The sequence below is a fragment of the Budorcas taxicolor genome, chromosome 1 (assembly GCF_023091745.1).
Source record: "Budorcas taxicolor isolate Tak-1 chromosome 1, Takin1.1, whole genome shotgun sequence".
Classification (NCBI taxonomy): domain Eukaryota; kingdom Metazoa; phylum Chordata; class Mammalia; order Artiodactyla; family Bovidae; genus Budorcas; species Budorcas taxicolor.
The window spans coordinates 59,648,357-59,670,674 of record NC_068910.1 but is presented as its reverse complement, the minus strand read 5'-3'; the positions used below and the strand labels follow the sequence as shown (position 1 = coordinate 59,670,674).

The 22,318-nt window shown below is 45.2% G+C and overlaps 1 protein-coding gene across 2 annotated transcripts in view; it reads right to left on the bottom strand.

Annotated features, from left to right (window-relative positions):
• EGFR (epidermal growth factor receptor) overlaps positions 1–22,318 on the bottom strand; it is a 212,568-nt gene that overhangs the window by 27,535 nt on the left and 162,715 nt on the right. For both annotated transcript variants that reach the window (XM_052644247.1, XM_052644256.1), the window contains exons 14-20: positions 21,560–21,650; positions 20,006–20,163; positions 11,246–11,284; positions 9,104–9,245; positions 8,184–8,306; positions 7,458–7,556; positions 1,849–2,034 (exon numbers count right to left, since the gene is read on the bottom strand). In XM_052644247.1, the coding sequence (XP_052500207.1) occupies positions 1,849–2,034; positions 7,458–7,556; positions 8,184–8,306; positions 9,104–9,245; positions 11,246–11,284; positions 20,006–20,163; positions 21,560–21,650 (838 nt within the window). The remainder of the gene's footprint in view (positions 1–1,848; positions 2,035–7,457; positions 7,557–8,183; positions 8,307–9,103; positions 9,246–11,245; positions 11,285–20,005; positions 20,164–21,559; positions 21,651–22,318) is intronic.

Genomic DNA, 22,318 nt, shown 5'->3' with positions numbered 1-22,318 from the left:
TGTTACTTGTCTTCCTCCAGTTTAGTGAGGACAATAAACCTGTGTAATACTTCCCAAGAGAGCCTGTGCCCTTGTGAATCAGTGAGGACATCTGTAAGTCAGTAAATGCCAGCAAGTTTACTTTCTGGTCAGCCACCAACTGTTTCTGGGTAGTTTCATTTCTAAGTTTTACAAAGAAAACTGTTTAATACTTAAGGTAAATAGTAACTAACCCAACAGCAAATTTCTCTCCTTACAATTGAGGAGACCATTACTTTCCTATCCTGGCAGGATAGATGCTGCATTGATACAGCTGTGCCAGCACAACAGTGAGGTTTCTCTGCTGAGACAGAAAGCAGTGCCTTGAAAGCAGACCCCTTGATTCTGGACTTCCAACCTCCAGAACTGTGAGAGAAGAAGTCTCCACTGTGGAAAGCTACCGAGTCTGTCACGATCTTTGGCAGCAGCCCTAGGAAACTAACGCAGTCAGACAAACAGAAATGAGCACATCTTCACGAGACTGCAGCACTAAGGCGCACAGGCTCGTCAGGGCCATTGGTGAGCATGGCCACGTGATTCCCTCTGTTCTGAAACCAGGGTTGTGGCCGTGCCAATGACAGGAGCACTGGGTGATGGGCGGGGTCTGAGAAGGCGCTCTCCTGCTCCTAGGCTGCTGGAGCTTCTGGGGCTGTGGCTGAGACAGTGAGCCCAGTGGCAGCAGGAAAACAGTGTCAAGCTGCTGTCTGTTTTCCCAGGAGGCAGCCTGCTGCCTGACAGCCTGGTGGAGCCCCTCGGTTCTGGGAGAACTGTAACTCCACAGGACCGAGCTGCACTGCTGCCCTGGGTGAGAGGAGCAACCAGGACTTGACAGGGCTGGGAGACGAGAGGCTCCCTGCCTCCCTGGTCTCCTCCAGCTAATAACCGCTCTCCAGGGCTGAGGGGGTTGGGGTGGGACTCATCCACAGATTCCATTCATTCAACTGAGTGAAAGGTACACCCACTGTTAGAAGAAACAGAATTAGCAAGTTGGGTTGCAAATAACTGATGCAGTGCTGTGATCAAGAAAGAGAGATCTGAGATGAAAGAAAGACTTTGTGAGCCCATACGAGCAGCTAAATACCTGGCGCTCAGCTCCTGGCTTCAGCTCACTGGTGTAGCCCCCTGGTCACCGTCTGCCCACCGCCCCTACCAGCTCCTTCCTCGCTCCAGCCTGTTGACAGCGGAATGTGTGAGGAGCCTCAAGAAGCAGAAGCAGCATCTGTTTACCTTTTGCTACCACACATCAGAGCCAGCACCTGCCTGTCCACCCAGCACTCTGTCACCTGACAGCCTCATGTGGGCTGGTTTGCTGGTTTTGTTACCAGTTCTGCCTGCGTGAAAGCCATACCTCATCCTCTGCTACAAATTACCATAGTATTCAACAAAAAGAATGCCAGGGAAATAAGACACTACCATCACCCATTCTGAGAGCACCCAACTGTGCGAATGTAGCTGAATAATTAGATTTTCAATGTGGAGCGCGAGAGGCACTAATCTGACGCCAAAGACAATCAATTCAACTTAATCCAAAATAAAGTCTACGCTGTGCCTATGCACACGCGCGTGCGCGCACACACACACGCACACACACACACACACACACACACACACACACACCCCTCCTGACAAACTCTCTGCTTTCCTAGGATGGAGAATGTAATTGTTGAGTTCCTGGTTGTTGTTTTTTGCCCCTTGCTGCTGTTCTTTGGGGCTCCCTCTAACGATCACATCAGCCCAGGAGGTGAGGGCACAGCAAGAAGCAGAGGTAGCTGCTGGCCCTGCTTTGTGGCCCTGCCTGCCGGCACTCAGGGCTCGCTGCCTGCGAGTTACCTTTGCGATCTGCACACACCAGTTGAGCAGGTACTGGGAGCCGATGTTGTCTTTGTGCTCACGGACGTAGTCCAGCAGGCAGCCGAAGGGCATGAGCTGTGTGATGAGCTGCACTGTGGAGGTCAGGCAGATGCCCAGGAGGCGGCACACATGTGGGTTGTCCACACTGGCCATCACGTAGGCCTCCTGTGGGAGAGGAGGAGAAGGCATGTCAGCGCGGTTCCCCGCCATGGCTACAGGAACAAGCAGGCAGACCCTTCCTAGATGAAAAACGCAACTTGAGTTTAAGTGTGGAAATGGACGCGTGAAACATCTAGAGCAGTGGATGTTCACACAGGATCCCTGGCACGTGAGGCCAGGCAGGGACCGGACATCTGGTGGGCGGAGGCACCCTCTGCCTGCAGGTGGCATTCGGCACCACAGGGAGACCCCGGCAGTGCCCGCCACCAGCAAAGTGCTGGGTGAAGACGAGACCTGATGTCCCCAAGTTTGGGTGATGCTGAGTCATTATGAGGACCTCCGCCTCAGAGCCAAAGATGCCTCAGTTTAAAACGCTGTTGGGGCGGGTGGCAACCCACATCCTGATGATGGCCTGGCCACTGACTAAGGAACCCTCACCACGGGCACCGAGGTGATGGCAAGAGCTCTGGGAGGTCAGTCTTCACTTCTCCTCTGTGGCGGGCAGAGGAGGACCCCCCACCCCATCCACCACCCCGCCCTCAACACTGCTGGGACCACAGGCACCTCCACCACACACAGCAGAGAAAGAAGGCCTTTCTGTGTACATGTGCCGGCTCTGAAACGGAGAAAGGACATTACACCTGCAGTGATCGCAGACTCTGTGGGCGACCCAGGATTCATCTCTTAAGAGGTGGTCTGTGTTGCCGGCCGCAGTTTTGGGAAAGGAAAACCACTTCCCCCAACGCTAACCCTGCTGACTCAGAGGCGGCCAGGGCAGAGGCCTGACACAGACTCACAACTACAGATTTCATTTTAACTCTTCTGCTATCCTTGGCTGGAGGAAGCTGACTTCATTTAAACCAAGCACATAGCTGGGCCTCGTTTTTGTCTAAGAATTAGGGAATCTTAAATTTCTACCAATAAACTCAATCTCTTTCCCTTTAGAGTACAAGGATGCTGACCTTTTATACAGACACAAAAGGGACCATCTCGTCTCCAAGAGAAAGTTCAGAGGCGCCTTTCCCGCTCTGCCCACTGATGTGGTCAGGGCTGGGCTCCCTGTGCAGGAGCCAACGCCGCCTGGGAGGCGAAGGCACCTGAGGGGGCTGCTGGGAGCTGTGCCTCAGGAGCAGACAGCGGGGACAGAGCAGATGGGTGGAGGGACCGGGGCGAATGCAGAGTCCAAAACACAAATGTCCTCAGTGTCCTAAACACCAGCGTCTGCAGTAACTTTCCCCGGGCCTCGCCGTTCCGGGGAGGCCCCCACACCTCGCCGGGCCTCTCCTCCCACAGGCCCTGCTGCTCCACCCACTCACTGCTCTCCCATACTCGGCCCTAGCAGGGGCTTTGTCCAGGATGCGCCTCCGCCTCTGCTTTCCCTGGCTGCCCCTCCTCTGAAGGCCTCCCTGACTCCCCTCTAAGCTAAACTTTCCTGGCTTCCTGCAGTTGTTCCCTCAGGGCAGCAGGCTCAGTGCTGCTGGCCAAATTGCCAGAAATGCTGATTTTTGGACCCATCCCGGTGGGTGCGCTGTGTGAGCTGCAGGGAGCTTGCTTAGTGTCTCCCTCTCCCCAATGCCTGTTCCCCTGTGGTGCTTCTGTGCTGCCTGACACACCTCTAGAAATACCTCAGAAACATCACAGCTGAACTACACTGAAATCACACAAATCAGAGACCCTGTCACTTCCGCTAACAAGAGAGACTGCAGCTCTGCTACTTGCTTTAGAACAAGCACCCTAAGTAGGCGATGCCCCACCTTCATGGGCAGGCGGCCCTTCTCCTCTGGTTGTAAATGCAGCATCACCATGTTAAAGAGCAGAGTAGATATTTAATACAATGGACATTCAGACAGCTCTTCATTTTTCAGAGGGCTATTGATAAAAAGCTACTGATGCTTTCGAATTATAGTGCTGGAGAAGACTCTTGAGAGTCCTTTGGACTGCAAGATCAACCAGTCAATCCTAAAGGAAATCAACCCTGCATATTCATTGGAAGGACTGATGCTGAAGTTCCAATACTTTGGCTACCTGATGCGTAGAGTTGGCTCATAGAAATATTGAGGGCAAGAGGAGAAGGGGACAACAGAGACTGAGATGGTTGGATGGCATCACTGACACAGTGGACCTGAGTTTGAGCCAACTTGGGGAGATGGTGAAGGACAGGGAAGCCTGCTGTGCTGCTGTCCATGGGGTCATAAACAGTCAGACACAACTTAGCAACTAAACAACAACAATTGATAAAAATTTAGGGCTGGAGAAGGCAGGCAAATGGTTCCTCCTGAAGCTATTATTCGTCTGAAGAGGAAATTGAGACCCAGTGAACCACGCCCAAGATCACACTTCTTGTCAGGACTGGGCCCACTAGAGTCTTCCCACCCCAGGCTGTTGGCCTCCGGGGCCCCTCAGCCGTCCTTCCTGCTGCTAACTAACTCCACAGACCAGGGAAGACTTGCTAAGAAAGAAAGCCCTAGACCTTGTAACACAGAACACATATGTGAATCTCTTCTGCATGCTGTTTCTGTGCCCACTCAAATTTAAACTAGAAAGTCTATGAAAAGATTAATAGGCCATGCAATTGCCAGAAAAGCAGAAATCACGTCTCTCTCCCGAGTCTGGGAAACTGTACAACCATAACACCAAAGTAATCCTCTGGCTGTTTCTATTTTCTCAAGATCTGGTTGAGATTTGTAAACATGTACTCGCTTCAGAGAGGAGAAAAATCTGCAGAGCAGAGCAGTCTGAGCAGCCCATCTGCTGTGGGCCGTGAGGGGCTGACCCAGGGCTCAGGGAGTGGAGCACGGGTGTGGGTGTCGGGCCACACAGAGCCTGGAGTGCTGCCAGGCCCTAGCTCCTATTAACATCTGGTGCAGCACCAGAGCTGGGGTGTCCCTTCTGCACGGCTCAGCCTGAGCTCAGTGGGGATGCTGTCCAGTCACGTGTCCTATTCAGTGTGTGCAGGAGTTAACGTGAGCTTTGTTCTTAGCTGTTTATCTTGGAATCTCAAAGGTGCTCTGTGACCTACACCAAGAATGCTTGGTATTCCTCACCATCTCTGATCAGTCTGCAGACTGGCAGGCAGAACCCACGCTCAGAGGCTCCCAAGGCTGAGGTCAGAGTCACGTGGCAGCAGAGCTTCTGAGGCTTGGCGACCTTGAAAATCTATTATTTTATCCAGTTGTCGAAATGATTGTTTGGGCCTTCTTTCTTGCATGTCTCCCTCATCTGTGAACTAGTTTATGTTAAGGACTGGTGAAAAGGGATTTCACTTAACATTAAACTCCTTCAGGAGAGGCATATGCCCAGCTTTAAGAATACTTTTGAAGCTTCCCAGTACCTAAGCCACCACTGATGGCACCGTATACCAGGGGTAGAGGGCATGTGTGCTGGACCTGAGTGCTGGCCTGGGTAGGGGAATAAAAGCATGGGAAGCTGGAGCCGTTTACAAGTGCGTGTGAGCCAAGCCCACACTCAGCCCCCTGGGCAGCCTGGTCACAGGATTAACTTGCCCTTTAACTGACTGTTGAAACTGCCTTGGCTTTAGTTTTCCCTTTCCTTAGGGGCTCCCCATGGCAGCACCCACCCTATCAGAGTGGCTCCGTGTTTGTGGGGCAGACGGAGCTTCAGGACAGGCAGACCAAGGCCTCAGGCTGCTGTCCTCTCCCAGAACAGCCACAGGGTGGGTGTCCGAGCAGAAAGAAGAAAGCAGGAGTGGGCCAGAGGGAGAGAAGGAGAGGAGCCCAGAGAAAGAGCAAGAGGCAAACAGGGCTTTAAACACTTTTTCTAAGTCTTTACTTTCTCTATTTTCTACCCTACCCCTGCCCCATGAAAGCAGATTTCCTCCAGTTTTAGGGGTTCTGGAGGGTCCTTTTCAGCGAAACTACTTCTTTCCCAAAGTATTGCTACTGTCTTCAAAATTGCCCTTAACTCTGCACAGAGAATATTGTCAAAATTCACATTTTGTGAAAGTTATTAGAATGTCTTGAATGAGTAAAAAGTGAGTTAAGGAAGCAAATTCTGCTAAAATATTTTCTTTTTAACGGTGTAGGAAAAGGAGCTAGAGGTTGTAAGTGAAGAGACTTCACAAATGGCTTGCTTGTTACACTTTTCATGGTTATGTAAATAGGAACTGACATTATATTAACAGACTCCACATTAATTTGTAAACTGCTAAAATGAAAGGTAACTTGGCTTGATAAGCATATCATCAGTGTGCGAGATTCCCTGCTGCACTGTGTTAATAATTACTCCTTCACAAAGAAAACACTGCAGTGAGACCTTCCTGCTGCAAAATGAAACGAGGAAAGGCTGCCTGGAGAAATGCAGATGGAGAAGATTTCCTCTTGGGAAGCTCAGCGTCTGAACACATTTTAAAAAAGGCCTGTTTGCTTTGCTCACCATATTATTCTGTCGGTTAGATATGAGCAGGGAACTATTACATTTGACCTTTGTCTTTCTTGGCTGCAAGATGAACTGGATTTCTGAGTCAGTAAAGGCAGTCACTTTCCTTTTTCATTGACTGTTCTCCTAACTCACTGCTGAACCCCTCCACCTCTTCTTTTACTGGCTCTGCTTTGGGAAAAGAGCAAGAAAAACCCACATCCACGCACAGCGAGTGGCGGCAGTGCTGTTAGCTGGGGCCCACAGGGGTGCATCCCCCAGAACTTCCTGAGCTTTCTCCTGCAGTAGGTTCTGCCCAACGTCAGGCTGCCTCCTTCTTCCAGCCTCTTTCTAAGACCATGCAGAGGCCTCACTGGCTAGTGAGGGTCCAAAGGAAGATGGGAAAAGTTCAACAGAATCTAAAGTAAAAGCATGTAACAATAATAACCTTACGGAGTATTTCAAAGACTCCATAGAATAGCACTCACTGGAAATAACATTTAAATTATTTTGAGAAAAAGTACAGAAGGTGAGCAACAGATTATAGAGTTTATGGAGCATGAAACTGTTAATCCTAGGTAGCTTTAAAAAGCCATTTCAAAGTGAGATATTTGGTGGAAGAAAATGAACACACATTTCAGAATCAGAAGTAACCAGGTGCTGGAAACCTACCCAGCTTCGTGACCCTGAGCAGGCTGCCTCATGCTTCTGTTTCTTTCCCAAGGCATGCTGAACACAACACCTACAGCACCACAGGTCAGCCAGAGGCATCACTGAGATGGCAGGGGGAAACCACCAGCCCCTGGTGGATGCCCAGGGACCACAGGTTCCCATCCTTTTGGGGTGTTAAGAGAACAGAAGAGTGAGTCATCTCTATGAGAGAGAATTATACCAACTGCGTAGCCAGAAGGAAAAAATACAGCAAAAGTGACAAGTGACCATTTAGAACGTGGTGATGAGAAGTCCAGAACACGGAAATGTGCTGCCGACCACGAGAAAAGGTAGCTTCTGATGTCCAGGCCTGCAGACAGCTAGAGAACAAAGCAGAAACTCACATCAAGAATCTCCTTGTTGGCTTTGGGAGATGTGGCTTCTCTTAATTCCTTGATAGCTACAGGAATTTTAACCTTCTCGCCTTCTGGGATCCAGAGTCCCTATAACAAAGAGAGGAGAAGTCATTGGCTGGCAGTGGTCACACATGTAAGATGTGGCTCCTGGCCTGGCTGGGTGTCATTGGTGGCCATACCCCAAAGGGTGAGGAAGCACAGCTCTGCACCCAAGGCCACCCAGGCTGGGAGTCATGACAGCTCAGCAGCTCTTTAGCTGCTGTGTCCCAGGAAGCAGAGTAGTTAGATAAAACCCTTCAGCTCATGTAAGTTACAGAGTCAGTGTGAGTCATTCTGTACAGAATTCTGAAATACCGGGTCTAGGCCTAACTGAGATCAGATTAAGCAAAGAGGGCATAGAAAAAAATAAATGAAGAGGAAGCTGTTTTGACCTGGGCTTCATTTGGATGCTGCCCTTTGGGGACAGGCCACACTCTTTCAGATTGACTTGTGCCACCCATCCTCTAAAAACTCACCGTGTCCTCCATGAAATCATCTGTGCCCAAGTGGACCACTTCCTTGTCACTCTGATTATAAAAGATTTTGTCGAGACAACCTAAGAAAAATACTGGAATTTCCTAAACCCTCACTGACACAAAGAGCACCCCACTGTGATAAGGACCACAGCAGAGGACGGGGGACCCCAATATCCAAGTCTAGGAGCCTCAGGCTCACCTTGTACACGGTGCCGAATGCTCCTGAGCCCAACACCTTGACTTTTTTGAATTCCGTTTCCTTTAAGATCCTCAAGAGAGCTTGGTTAGGAGCTTCTCCGCTGGGCGTCAGAGGCTCCACGAGCTGTGAGAGACAAGGGGAAGAGCTGATGCATGCCTGTCTGGCCCAGGGATGGGGTGGCAGCTCCTGACACCATGTGGCAGGAGGCGCGCTCATGCTCTGGCCCAGAGAACTTGCCCCACTCACTCCCCAGACGGGGATACCTGTTCAAGGGAACTTGCTGACAGACACTGAAAGAACGGGTACTGACATCTCCCACATCCTCCAAAGCAGGTGACCTTGAACAGAACAGCTCCTGGGCAATAAGTGCAATTTCTGTTTCTGTGATCAGGCTAGGACAGCTTGGGGGGAGGGCAAGCTTGTGTGGTGGTCATTTTGGTAGCCGATCTGAGCCCTGCACAGCCATGCTGCTGAAGTTGCCATGGGTCCCTCCTCCTGGGGGCTCTGGCTTTGACACACGTATGGACACAGATACCACCTGAAGACCTTTTCCTGAAATCATGGTGTCACAGACAACACTAGTCACAGTCATGGCTCAAAAAAGAGCAGTCACTGGTGGGAATGGTGGCATTTTACAAAGTGACACCTCCTGTGCTTACAGCAACTCACGGGCCTCTGTGCACCAGCTTCCCCCTCGCCGACCACAGAGCAGAACCAGCTGGGCGGTGGGCACCACAGCTAGGTAACCGGCAGCAGGACTTACCCAGGAAACAGCTGCATGTCACTAAATACAAGTACCAAAGTCTATACGGCCTGGCTTATAACTGGACATTCAGAGATTCTCCTGGCTTTTTCATTTATTAGTAAAGCAGTCATGCAATCTCATCTGTAAGTCACCGCCTGGTGGTTGCCCAGCTCACCTCACGCTCCTGCAGCAGCCGGCGTAGCGTGCGCTTGCGCACAATGTGGCGCCTGCGCATGAAGAGGCCGACGCTCAGGGCGAGCACCAACACCAGCAGCAGGCCGCCCACGATGCCCGTGGCAATGGACGGGATCTTGGGCCTGGAACAAGGCGGACACACAAGGGGGGTTGGTTGGTCATGTTGGCATTTCCTGTATTTCCCATGTGTGTGGATGACATGACATCATTTAGAACTGTCTCAGTGCAAGAGTGCACAGCTTGTCAAGGAAGGCAGATTAATATTCCCAGGGCAGGTTTTCAACTTTCTTCAGTATAATAGCCTCCTCACCCCACCTTTTTGGATTTTTAAACTGGGTATCATTTGGACTTCTCGCTATGAAGAGTATGTTGTCGTCTGTTGATTAAGGGAATATAACTCGAAATAGCTCGGAGTCAGTCATGCTTTCTGCACGAATTTGTGCGTCTCCCCTGTGTGTCTCCACTCGTTAGAAGCACACCCTCCTCATGTGATGTCTGTGGGCCAGGCTGGACGGAGGGACCCTTTCAAAACTGTGGAGACTGCTTGACGGATCCTGGACTTATAACATGGGATGAGAACCGTGTGAAGTGCTGTATGAATGTATGGAGGGGTAAGGCGGGGACAGGATTTCCACACAGAGTGGAGCTGTCATAGATAAGTGAGGTCATGCTCCAGTTCCCCCTCCCCCACCCCCTTTCCCCAGCAGGGGAGAGCAAAAACCCAAAACTCACTGGGGAAAGAGCTGTCTGAATGAGTAGATTCTGAATTTAGAATCTTTATAAAGCTATTGTTTTTCAAGCACCTGTGCCATCTGAGCTTCTGGCAATGAATAAATTAAAAAAAAATCTATATATACAAACTTCGTATTTTCAGGCAGTTAATGAATATCAAAGAATAATTAGTAGCACAATTTACACACAAAAAATGTGCCAGCATTCTTACAGATTTCTCCTAAGTGTCAAATGTACTTTATGTAAATAGTACTTAGAACACATTCTTCTTAGCACATACAAAAGTCATGTCTTGAGTTATACTATTCTAGTTAATGTAGTTTGAATTAATGGGTTTTTACTATTTTGAAGGGGACATTGAAAGGTAAAAGGAATAACTTGTACAGAGTATATGTTCCATGGATAGTGAGGGTGGGTGAAAAGAGAAGAACAAATTGAAAGAATGAATATAACAAAGGTCATTGACTGGTTTCAGGGTGGGGATACGATGGAAAACCTCATTGCTAAGACACTGACTGCAGCATGAAGAGAGGATGAAGCTTGCTGGTGTCCTCATGGCTCAAGTGAAGAGGGGCATAAAAGGCAACCTTTGTCTTTGAGAAACTTCCTTATTTGTCTTTAATGTTTCACTTGATAGTAAAAGGGATCGGTTATCTTGGCTAATTCTTGGGCAAGAGACTGAGCTGACTGATGCTGAGGAAAGTTGTTGAGGGGAGGAGTTTTGTAAACATTAGTAGAGATGGCAGAGGTGCCTGGATATTTGGCTAGTGTTTGGGGGTATCTGGTGGGTGTCTTGTGTATAATTCTGATGCCATGACAGATATTATTAATTGATAATATCATTCTTTCCTGATGAGACTGAATAGAAAGTCTCAATTCTGCTTTTCTCTGTGTAGCATTTCAGGCAATGATGGCAAACAGATTACAACTGAAATACTGAAGGAAGTCATGTGTTTAGAAAAGGAAGTAAGGGGAGAAATCCCCACAGTTGGAGCTCTGTCATCAAACAGAAAGGTCATTCAAACACAAGTTGAGGGTCAACTGGGTTAGCAAGGAAAGAGAAAAGAAGCTGGAAGAGAAGAAGCATCCAATAATACTGTGAGCCATGGAGCAATGACGGGTTGTATAGAAAGAGGAGCACCAAGTGGTGAGGCTGGCTCTATATGTGGAAGAGGCCTAGCACTGATGCCCTGTGGAACTCTCCCATCCCTGGGACACAGCCAGTAATGCAGGCAGGGTGGGTTCTGCTAGGAATGCCCAGTTTGGCCTGGGGAGAAGTGAGAACCTGCCAGGGCAGAGGGAAGTTGGAAAAGTGAGAGAGCATTACCCTTGTCCACAGAACTATTGGTTGTTTCTGGTCAGGTCATCACACACAAAGCATCACACTTACCCATTTGCTGCACAGCCTTCGAGACCTGGCCCTATACAGCTGTAGGAATTGAAAGGTAAAGACACATTTCAATCATTTTATTTATCATTTTTTCTTGGGGAGTTTTTATTAAATCATAAGGTGACATGTGTCAAATTACTTTTAAATCATTAGACTCACAATGTGTCTCAATATTGCTTAATCATTTGTTTATCATGCATTTATTCATTTGTTCATTCACTAAGCAAGTAGTTTTGAGGGTCCAGTTTGTGATAGGGATTGAACAGAGTAGGCAGCTTCTGGTCTTTGTTATTGAAATGTTTTCATGTCTTACTTTTAACAGAGGTTCAGATGCCTTATAGCTGGCTCTAGAACATCCATGTGGGCAGGAGGTGGAGGGAGCTGAGATCAGAACCATTTCCTGGACCACACTGATTAAGGTGGCGACAGACAAGTAACAATGTGCATCTCAGGGCAGGGAAATGGGGATGATGTCAGACCCAGAAAGTCAGAAACTGGCTTCACCCACTTCCACACAACTAAGACGTCGTACACGAAGCATAGATAGCATTTGTCTTAACGTGTCCCCTCAGCACCTGGGTTCCCGTTCTGGGGGGCACCACCATCTGCTATTCTGATTACAGGATGACAGACAAAAAGGCAGAATAAGTTGGTTTTGAAGTACAGCAATATTTGTCAGTGCAACACTGAATATTCAATAGCAAGATTGAATATTCCAGTTCGATGCAGAAGACTAACATTCTTGGCTGGGGGAAAGATGAAGAAGCCCCGTTCAGGTTATGTGAAGAGGATTTGTGCTTGTTTGATGTACACTGCCGTATGGTTCTAGTCATTTTCTATGTCATTCAAGGGCTCTCATCTCTGCACTGTACTCCTCTTGGTCTTGAGGGTCTAAGACCCCTTTTCCATGGAGTCAGACAATGTAGTCTTGGCCCTAAAAGCTTACGGAATTTCCTCCCTACACCAGACACAGGCTTCTCCTTTTCTCATAATCTGTTATCTCCTAGGAAAACCATAATCGTCAAAGACAAAAAAAATCTGCTAATGGATGAACAGTATGAAAAGGCAAAAAGATATGACACTGAAGGATGAACACCCCAGGTTAGTAGGTGCCCATTATGCTACTGGAAAAGAGTGGAGAAATAACACCAGAAAGAAAGAAGAGATGGAGCCAAAGCAAAACAAAACAAAAACACCCAGTTGTGGTTGTGACTGATGATGGAAGTAAAGTCCGAAGCTGTAAAGACCAATATTGCATAGGAACCTGGAATGTTAGGTCCATGACTCAAGGTAAATTGGAAGTGGTCAAACAGCAGATGCCCAGAGTGAACATCAACATTTTAGGAATTAGTGAACTAAAATGGACTGGAATGGGTGAATTTAACTCAGATGACCTTTATATCTACTACTGTGGGAAAGAATCCCTTAGAAGAAATGGAGTAACCCTCCCAGCCCTCCTCAACTCTTTTGTTGAAAAGAGTCCAAAATGCAGTACTTGGATGCAATCTCAAAAATGGCAGAATGGTCTCTGTTCGTTTCCAAGGCAAACCATTCAATATCACGGTAATCCAAGTCTATGTCCTGACCAGTAATGCTGAAGAAGCTGAAGCTGAATGGCTCTGTGAAGACCTATAAGACCTTCCAGAACTAACACCCAAAAAAGATGTCCTCTTCATTATAGGGGACTGGAATGCAAACGTAGGAAGTCAAGAGATACCTGGAGTAACAGGCAAGTTTGGTCTTGGAGTAAAAACTGAAGCAGGGAAAAGGCTAACACTTTTGTGAGAGAGTGCACTGGTCATAGCAAGCACTCTCCCAGGAACACATGAGACTAGACTTTATACATGGACATCACCAGAAGGTCAATACCAAAATCACACTGATTATATTCTTTGCAGCCAAAGATGGAGAAGCTCTATACAGTCAGCAGAAACAAGACTGGGAGCTGACTGTGGCTCAGATCATGAACTCCTGATTGCTAAATTCAGACTAAAATTGAAGAAAGTAGGGAAAACCACTAGACCATTCAGGTATGACCTAAACCAAATTGCTAATAATTATACAGTAGAAGTGACAAATAGATTTAAGGGATTAGATCTGACAGACAAGAGTGCCTGAAGACTTAAGGACAGAGGTTCGTGACATTGCAGAGGAGGCAGTGATCAAGACCATCCCCAAGAAAAAGAAATGCAACAAGGCAAACTGGTTACCTGAGGAGGCCTTAGAGAATAGTTAGAAAAGAAGAGAAGTGAAAGGCAAAGGAGTAAAGTAAAGATATATCCATTTGAATGCAGAGTTCCAAAGAAGAGCAGGGAGAGATAAAAGCCTTCCTCAGCGATCAATGCAAAGAGATAGAGGAAAACAATAGAGAGAAAAACTAGAGATCTCTTCAAGAAAATTAGATACCAAGGGAACATTTCATGCAAAGATGGGCACAATAAAGGACAGAAATAGTATGGACCTAACAGAAGGAGGAAATATTACAAAGAGGTGGCAAGAATACACAGAACTATACAAAAAAGATCTTCATGACCCAGATAACTTTGATGGTGTGATAACTCACCTAGACATCCTGGAATGCAAAGTCAAGTGGGCCTTAGGAAGGATCATTACGAACAAAGCTAGTGGAAGTGATGGAATTCCAGCTGAGCTATTTCAAATCCTAAAAGATGATGCTGTGAAAGTGCTGCACTCAATATGCCAGAAAGCCAATGGCAAAGGATGTTCTAAGTATTGCACAATTGCACTTATCTCATCCACTAGCAAAGTAATGCTCAAAATTCTCCAAGCCAGGCTTCAACATTAGGTGAACTGTGAAATTCCAGATGTTCAAGCTGGATTTAGAAAAGGCAGAGGAACAGGAGATCAAATTGCCAACATCCACTGGATCATCGAAACAGCAAGAGAGTTCCAGAAAAAACATCTACTTCAGCTTTATTGAATATGCCAAAGCCTTTGACTGTGTGGATCAGTCACAGATCAACAAACTGGAAAATTCTTAAACAGATGGGAATACCAGACCACCTTACCTGACTCCTGAGAGATCTGTATGCAGGTTAAGAAATAATAGTTAGAACTGGACATAGAACAACAGACTGACAGACTGGTTCCAAATGGGGAAAGGAGTACATCAAGGCTGTATATTGTCACCCTGCTTATTTAACTTATATGCAGAGTACATCATGCTGAATGCCAGGTTGGATGAAGCACAAGCTGGAATCAAGATTTCTAGGAGAAATATCAAAAACCTCAGATACACAGATGATACCACCCTATGGCAGAATGTGAAGAAGAACTAAAGAGCCTCTTGATGAAAGTGAAAGAGGAGAGAGAAGAAGTTGGCTTAAAGCTCAACAATCAGAAAACGAAGGTCATGGCACCTAGTTGCATCTTCATGGCAGATTGATGGGGAAACAATGGAAACACTGAAAGACTTTATTTTTCTGGGCTCTAAAATCACTGCAATGGTGACTTCAGCCATGAAATTAAAAGACACTTGCTCCTTGGAAGAAAAGCTGTGACCAACCTAGATAGCATATTAAAAAGCAGAGACATTACGTTGCCAACAAAGGTCCATCTAGTCAAGGCTATGGTTTTTCCAGTGGTCATGTATGGATGTGAGAGTTGGACTGTGAAGAAAGCTGAGCACCGAAGAATTGATGCTTCTGAACTGTGATGTTGGAGGAGACTCTTGAGAGTCCCTTGGACTGCAAGGAGATCCAACCAGTCCAGCCTAAAGGAAATCAGTCCTGGATATTCATTTGAAGGACTGATGCTGAAGCTGAGACTCCGCTGCTTTGGCAATTTGATGTGAAAAACTGACTCATTTGAAAAGGCCCTGATGCTGGGAAAGATTGAAGGCAGGAGGAGAAGGGGATGACAGAGGATGAGATGGTTCAATGGCATCACTGACTCAATGGATATGAGTTTGAGAAAGTGTCAGGAGTTGGTGATGGACAGGGAAGCCTGGTATGCTGCAGTCCATGGGGTTGCAAAGAGTTGGACACGACTGAGCGACTGAACTGAACTGAATGGATGACCACTGGTAAAGTTAAACCCTACTCAATATATCCCTCCTCACTAGTGTTTTTATATTTTCCCATTATGCCTGTCAGTCTCCAGAAAGTAACAAAATGGGAACTCTATGCAAAGTGGTACAAACTGGAACTGCAAATTTTGGACAAGAAGCAGGTTTCATGCAGCTTCTGAAAGTGCTGCTGGGAAACCTATTGGCTTTCTAGCAAGAAGTTATTGAGAAGAGATACTCACAGTCAGAGCTCAGCCAGTTTACATTTGAAGAGATGATGGACGAGGGCAATGACAGGGCAGGTGTGGTAAGAGGGGATGATCTGAGTATCAGAGGATTAAGAGGTCCATTGGAAAGCTGATGGTGCCCTGCATAAGTCTATAGAAATGATTGTCGAATATCAGGCAAGAGAGGCTGCATCATGCTATCATTTAATTTAGTCAGAAAAATTACTGCTTGTCTGTCTCCCATTTATTATTTTTTGTTACATGTAATTAAAATTGGCAGAATGTTATATTATTTAGTTTTTCGGCATAAAATTTCAAAGAAACCCTTCTGTGATACATTATAAAATACGGGTCCATTCAACAGTGGATGGGCTATACGTTTCCTGACCCATTCCCTGGGTTAACCAGACCTGCCCTGTGGAAAGACGATGGCTTCTTGAAGCAGATATGCTCCCAAACCTGGGCTCTGTGACTCCACAGCCTAAGTGTTGCTTTAACAATACAAATGGAAAAGCAGTGAGCTCTCTCTGAGACATCAATCAGACTATCTGTTTGATGATGCTGTATTCACCATAGATACACAATAAAAGACATGGTTTCTTATTTCCCCTTATCCTATCAATATTTCTCCATATTTAAAAAATTAAACCCATTTTTTTTTATCAAGTAATGCTTTTGGATGAAGATACAGATAGTAATAACAAGACTGCATAAAACTACATGCTTTTCTATCAGTGATACATCTTCACAGACACATACACAAATATAGGTATTTCTAAAAGACAGAAAAAATAGGAAAAATATATTTTAGTGGGTAATATAATTCTATTTAAGAGAATCTGTTCCAAAATTCCTTATTATGGAGAAATATGAAAAATATAGATTGAGTGAGAAGCTAGCAAACTATCATTTATATCATGCTTTGTAGAGTTTGCAAATTACTCAATATAACAGCATGTTGGTATACCCAAAGGGAAAAATATGAAAAATCTTAAAATTGCTGCCAAGGAGGGGTCTGGTAAAATTCAAAGTTCATTCTGGATTCACAAAAATAGTTCAAAAGTAGGAATAACTGTAGATAACTGTTTCTTGAATAAGATAGTAACTCACAGTAACAGCAAATTATGTTCTTAATGGTGATTTATTATAGCCATTCCCACAATCATCAGATATAAAACTCGGATATCCACTACTATTGTATCTGACATTATTCTAGAAATTCTGGCCTTTGTAATATGATTTGAAGCTTTTGGAAAAGAGATGAAGATACCATTACTGGAGACAATATGACTGTTTTCCCGGAAACTTCAAGAACATGAACTAAAACATTAATTTCAAAGGAAGTTCAATAAAGACCATCAATATGAGATGACTATACACCTCTACCAAATCAATCAAAGGCTATCTTATTTATTAGGAATAATAAATTAGAAGATATACTCTAAGTAAGGACCATTTCACAATAGCAAATGTAATACAAATAGAACGTGAAAGAACAAAACTGGAAAACTTAACCAAAATATAAAAAGGAATATCTGAATTTATGAAGAAATTATCATTTCCTGACTGGAAATACAAAATATTATAAAAATGTTAGCCCTAGTCAAATTAACTTACTGGTTTTAGTGGGGATTTTGGATGCTAAGCTTGGTAAAGTACTCCAGGTCACTTGGAACACACCAGTAGGCTAGACTAACATTAGAAGGGGAAGACAATCTATGTAAACCACACAGGAGATGCCTAGACTTCCTACTTGTTCCTGGGATAACTCTGCAGTCACCCAGGACTGAAACTCCTGGACCACAGGGTCATGGAGAGATGGTGCCCTTCCATTTGCCCCTGTAACAGCTGAAACTGAAGAAGGTTAAATGATGGAAATTGACCAGGGTGCAAGTCATTTCCAAATCACTTGTCTCCAGGCCCAGACTCCTTCATATTTGCTGTTGTTCAGTCGCTTAGTTGCCTCTGACTCTTTGTAACTCTATGGACTGCAGCATACCAGGCTTCTCTGTCCTTCACTATCTCTTGAGTTAGGAATGCCATCCAACCATCTCATCCTCTGTCACCCCCTTTTCCTCCTGCCCTCAATCTTCCCCAGCATCAGGATCTTTTCCAATGGGTTGGCTCTTTGCAACTGGTGGCCAAAGTATAGGAGGTTCAGCTTCAGCAGCAGTCCTTTCAATAAATGTTCAGGATTAATTTCCCTTAGGATTGACTGGTTTGATCTCCTTGCTGTCCAAGGGACTTTCAAGAGTCTTCTTTAACACCACATTCAAAAGCATCAGTTCTTCAGCACTCAGCCTTCTTTATGGTTCAACTCTCACATCCGTACATGACTACTGGAAAAACAATAGCTTTGACTATATAGACCTTTCAGCAAAGTGATCTCTGCTTTTTCATACACTGTCTAGGTTGGTCATAGCTTTTATTCCAAGGAGCAAGCATCTTTTAATTTCAGGGCTGCAGTCACCATCTGCAGTGATTTTGGAGCCCAAGAAAATAAAATTTGTTACTCTTTCCATTTTTTCCCTATCTATTTGCCATGAAATGATGGGGCCAGATGCCATAATCTTCATTTTCTGAATGTTGAGTTTTAAGCCAACTTTTTCACTCTCCTGTTTCACTTTCATCAAGAGGCTCTTTAGTTCCTCTTCCCCTTCTGCCATTAGGGTGGTGTTATCTGCAAATCTGAGGTTATTGACATTTCTCCTGGCAATCTTGATTCCAGTGTGAGCTTCATCCAGCCTGGCATTTCACATGATGTAGTCTGCATGCAAGTTAAATAAGCAGAGTGACAATATATAACCTTGATATTCTCCTTTTCCAATTTTGAACCAGTTCATTGTTCCATGTCCAGTTCTAATTGTTGCTTCTTGACCTGCATACAAGTTTCTCAGAAAGTAGGTAAGGTGGTCCGGTGTTCCCATCTCTTTCAGAATTTTCCACAGTTTGCTGTGATCCACATAGTCAAAGGCTTTAGGGTAGTCAATGAAGCAGAAGTAGATGTTTTTCTGGAATTCTCTTGCTTTTTCTATGATCCAGTGGATGTTGGCAATTGGATCTCTGGTTCCTTTGCTTTTTAGCTTGTACATCTGGGAATTCTTGGTTCACATACTTTTGAAGCCTTGCTTGAAAGATTTTGAGCATTACCTTGCTAACATGTGAAATGTGTGCAGTTGTGCAGTGGTTTGAACATTCTTGGGCATTGTTTCTCTTTGGGAAAACAACTGGAACACTGACTTTTTCCAGTCCTGTGGCCACTGCTGAGTTTTCCAGATTTGCTGGCATATTGAACCTAGCACTTTAACAGCATCATCTTTTAGGATCTGAAATTGCTTAGCTGAAATTCCATCACCTCCACTAGTTTTGTTCCTAGTGATGCTTCCTAAGGCCCACTTGACTTCACACTCCAGGATGTCTGGCTCTAGGTGAGTGATTACACCATCATGATTATCTGGGTCATTATGACCATTTTTGTACATACAAATACAGTTAAAATATTAGGACATATTTGGAAAATTTTCAAGACTCTTGACTTTTCAAGTCTAATTGGAAGGTTCTGCATCCCTTCAGAACGCTAATCCTTATCACAATCTCAATTACCACCATCACAACCACCAACACTGGCACCACCACTCCTTATGAACATCATAACCACCACCAGCAGCCCCACGCCTCCTTTTGTACAATTCTTGATTGAGCACGCATGTGTTCCAGGCACCATTTAAGTACATTATGTGTATTAATCAAGATCACAGAAATCCTGTGAGCAATGCAGTAGTATGAACCTAATTTACAGATGAGAAAAGCGAGGCACAGACAGGTTAATACACTTTCAGAAGGCCACAGAGCTAGTAAGAGATGGCTCTGGAGAAGAGTAATGATTCTAAATAAGGTTGAGGACTGAGAGATAGAAGGGAATATGAAATATATATGAGAACTCAACTTTTCCTTCTGATTTCTAGAAGTAGTCTAGTTTCATTGCCAAATTTATTATTTTAGTAAACAAGATACAAATGTTCAGAGTGCTTCAGCTAATTGTAGTCAGAACAGTTTTAACCTACCTATTAACAATTTAGCAATCAACTAGGTAAAAGAAAAAGTTTCTTCAAGGAACATTCTAGGCAATGTTATCTTCCATTAATTGTAAAACAATAAGGATTCCCACAGGAATCCCAGTCGTCTGGAAAGATGTGTAGAAACCTTTGAGGATAGGGTAGGACCTCCGTCTTCATCCCACCTGTTCCTTACTCTTGTTTGGACTTGTTGGCACAGCAGAACAGAGCCCTGGCATGATACATGCCTGGAGACGCTGAGAGGCCTCCTGGTGAGCACTGTTACCTCCCACGAGTGTTTCTCTGCTGCTGCCGTGGCAGTAGGGCCAGAACACCGGGAGGAACCAACTCTAACACAAACCTCTGTACTCTCCTGCCTGGACAGTTTGGAAAATGTTTTCAGTTTATGAGTCTGCATTTCCTCTCGCAGACCCAGAGCTCCCCGACTCACCCATAGGTGCAGTTGGGGTGGCACAGGTGACACACGTGACTGGCATCTGCAAACTTCCAGATCAGGGTGCCATTCTCTCCCGCGACTCCAGCAGGGCAGGTCTTGACGCAGTGAGGGCCATCAATGTAGTGGGCACACTTTACACAGTTGCCTGGTCCCTGCACCGAGGCAGAAAAACCATTTCATAAATCAAATATTTATGTATGTGTCTTTCAGAATGAAGTAACTTTTTACTTAAAATATATATCACCAAAAAAAAAAATCAAACAATGTAGAAATTCAAGTGGACGAATTCTTCTCTGACTGATGTGACCACTGTTAAAAGGTGAGAATAAAGCCCTCCTGACTTTAAATGTGTATTGTATATGAAAACATAAAAGAAACTGAACTGTGTGTTTTACTGGATTTTACTCCATACCTTGTGGGCATTTTCCCCTGTTCAAACATTGATTGGTCTACATGTGTATTCAAATCCTTATCATTCAGATGGGCTTCCTTGTGAATCGTGCTTGAAGTTGAGGGGCTTCTGTGGGAAGCTGTGCTTGCCAAGGCAAAGCTAAGCAAACCCACACCGGTGTTTCCCCAGTGTTGAGAAGGTAGCAAGTGTAAACACAGTGGCTGCATAACTAACCGTGCTGTGATAGATTTGCTTCTGTTTGTTAAACTTGTCAATACATTAGGGCTGCTTGGGATGCATTCGCACACTTCACAAGGGCTGAAGTAAGATGGCTAGGGAGGGTCTGCCTGTTGGCTACGCACCCTTACGTCTCAAAGACTGAGTGTTCGCAGAGCGAGAACAATCAGATGACTAAGTCGATCAATATCACCAATTATTTTATTTCACAGATGAAAAGTTAACCCAACACTAACCTAAAAATCAGCGGTTTACTTTGTAACTGGCTATTTTGGCAGCTTGTACCTCAAAACTTATCATCATCTGTCTGATTCAGGGAACTTCTGAAAAACATTTTCCGTCAGTAGATTTAGATATGACTGTTGAAGCTCAAATCCAAATAGAGCACCTCATATAAGTAATACTGAGAATTAACAACATGAACACATTGGTGTGAGAGGGATCTTCATTCTCACTTACACCCTCTAAAATATTACTGAACATGTAGATATGAAGCTGAATTTTGAAAATTTTTCTATGTGATTTAAAAAACCTCCTTCAAATAACTATAAACTAATGTTAAATAAGAATGTGGTAACGTTTGATTAAGATGATAAAGCAATGGTGGCAGATGTCAGAAACAGTGAAGGCTGGTGGTCAGTGTGCCCTGTTCATAGTGCCCTGATCTGTGGTCTGAGACCAGGCATCACCGTGTGCATCTGAGGGTTGGACAGAGAAGATGAATCCTTGAGCCAGGCAGGCCACATGCCGACCTCCCCTCAGTCACAGCCCCTGATGGCTGTGAGACGGGACGGGACGGGACGGGCTCAAGTGTGGGGAGTGGGCTGGATGGCAGTCTAGCAGCCACAGGGTGATGGTGGTGGGTCATCCTTGTGGGTCTGCAGCTGATGCATGGGGGTAACATCAAACATGCTCCTTACGCGTCCAGTGCAGGTCACATTCATGGCCTGGGGCAGGCATTCTGGATGGCACTGCACACACTCGGAATTCTCCACGAACTCCCTGGGCTCTCTGACAGGAGGAAGACAGGAAACTGGTCAGCACATCCCTACAGACCCTGCTTCCAAATGCTGTCTGGGTTCACCTGTCTGAAGGTTCAGGTGACACCAATCAGCTCTCTTAGAAAGACAAAACAATTTTATGTAAAAGTCAAACGTCTGGGAAACTAGGACTATACTTTAATATAATAAAGTGATTCTGTCAACTGAATCTTCAGTCATCTTCTCCTAGAACAAAGCATCAGCTTCATTTATAATCAAAACAGCTTCTCTACATTTTTTCTACAGGCACAGTCTCTGAGTATTAGATAAGCCAACACATGGGAGAAAAGAAGATAATAGTCCTTAAAAGGCACCCCCTCCTATATGAGGTTCATGGATATTTAAGTTAAGCTGCAAAGAAATGGTAACTAGACCAATACCTGGGAAAAGGGAAAGAGAGCTAATAAAGTTTCCTTAATGGTTATTACTAAAAACAGTAAGAATGGAACACAGGTATGAAATATTTTGCTTGGACTATTTTAACCACTCCTCAAAAATGGATAGATTGGGACTTCCCTGGTGGTAAAGTGGAGAGAAATCTGCCTGCCAATGAAAGGGACATGGGTTCAATCCCTGATCTGGGAAGATTCCACATGCCACCGAGCAACTAAGCCCATGAGCCACAACTATTGAGCCTGC